The following is a 1,223-nucleotide window of genomic DNA, read 5'->3' on the forward strand; positions in this document are numbered from 1 at the left end:
ATGCCCCCTGCGGCAATGCCAGCAGCAACACCCACAGCGGAGCCTCCCGCGTGCGCCTAGGGCAAAGACCACGCCCCCCATTCACAAGAACAAGTCAAGGGACACGGAACGAACCCGTTGCGCCCTCGGAGTCCGCTTTGGCGCCCAAGCCAATGGTGGCATTCGCAAACGATTGAGGTTTGGGCACCCACTGACGAACTTCACCCTGCGCCTCCTCAGCGCTGGCACTTTCACAGCTGCCGCTGCGTATCAACAGCACGCAGAGGAGGAACAGCACCGCAGAAGAAAACAGGTGCCGGGGCATGTTGAGCCTCCGACTCTCACACTACTTGCGGTGGATCCGTGCAGGCCGCAACGATTGTGCCTGTGTGTGGGTGTGTATGCGTGTTGCTGTTTTTAGCTGCAAAGCCTTCGAAGCGCGCACAGAGACAGGTGGGGTTCGACGGGCAGGATGCCGAGGGACGGTGAGCACGGCACAGGCGCCCAGCCGGCAGGAAGGCGGGAGCAACGCAGCAAAGTAAAACAAAAACAAGCAAGTAGAAACCCAAAACGCAAGAAAAGAAAAGAAAAGATGCTTCAGCAGGTTATTTATTCATCGGCTGCGTGGATATGTTTATTGTCCACATGAAAAGAAAAGAAACACCCGACTGGTTGCATGAGCCCACACATCACGTTTCCACACGCACACTCACCTCACGGTGGCAGCGGCCTCGGGCCTCATTTGGGCGGTCCGTGCGACGCACAGCCACGAGGCCGGCACCGCGTGTTTGTGTGGATGGCGGCAGCAAACAGGAGGGGGAAAAGGATGCGCCGCCCATGGGAACGTGCATGGGGTGGCCAAGCAAGTAAAAAGAGAAGGAGAAGAAAAAAGGAACCATCCCTCAGAGCACAGGAGGGAGAGGAGGATTGACCCACAGGGACAACAAGCAAAATGAGCGCACAATGTTTACGCGTCGTCCCTGCCAGGGTGTGCGCGTCTGCGTGCGGTTGCTTCCCACCACTTACCCAGCACCACAGGCAAGGGCGGCCGTGAGTAGCAGCATGAGAGGCGCACGCACAAACGGAGTGGAGGTGGCACTGCGATCCGCAGCATTTGCCACGGCTTTCTGAGTGGCGTTGCTGTTGGTGGCACTGCCGCCCGCGTTGCTTTTCGCGTCGTTCCCATCACTCGAAGTGCTGGTGGTTGCTGTTGCAGTAGTAGTGGCGGTTGCATCGCTGCCGCC

At 58.6% G+C, this 1,223-nt stretch overlaps 1 protein-coding gene across 1 annotated transcript, besides 1 other annotated feature; it reads left to right on the forward strand.

Annotated features, from left to right (window-relative positions):
* Positions 1–400, forward strand: Tco025E_09095 (uncharacterized protein; the record flags this gene model as incomplete). Its single annotated transcript, XM_029375921.1, has 1 exon — positions 1–400. A coding segment is annotated over one exon (400 nt), but the record flags the coding sequence as incomplete, so codon positions are not given.
* Positions 401–503: 103 nt separating this feature from the next.
* Positions 504–572: a sequence feature (A-rich).
* Positions 573–1,223: the final 651 nt, after the last annotated feature.

This window comes from Trypanosoma conorhini (assembly GCF_003719485.1).
Source record: "Trypanosoma conorhini strain 025E chromosome Unknown Tco_14.4_contig_00976, whole genome shotgun sequence".
In the NCBI taxonomy this organism is placed as follows: Eukaryota; Euglenozoa; class Kinetoplastea; order Trypanosomatida; family Trypanosomatidae; genus Trypanosoma; species Trypanosoma conorhini.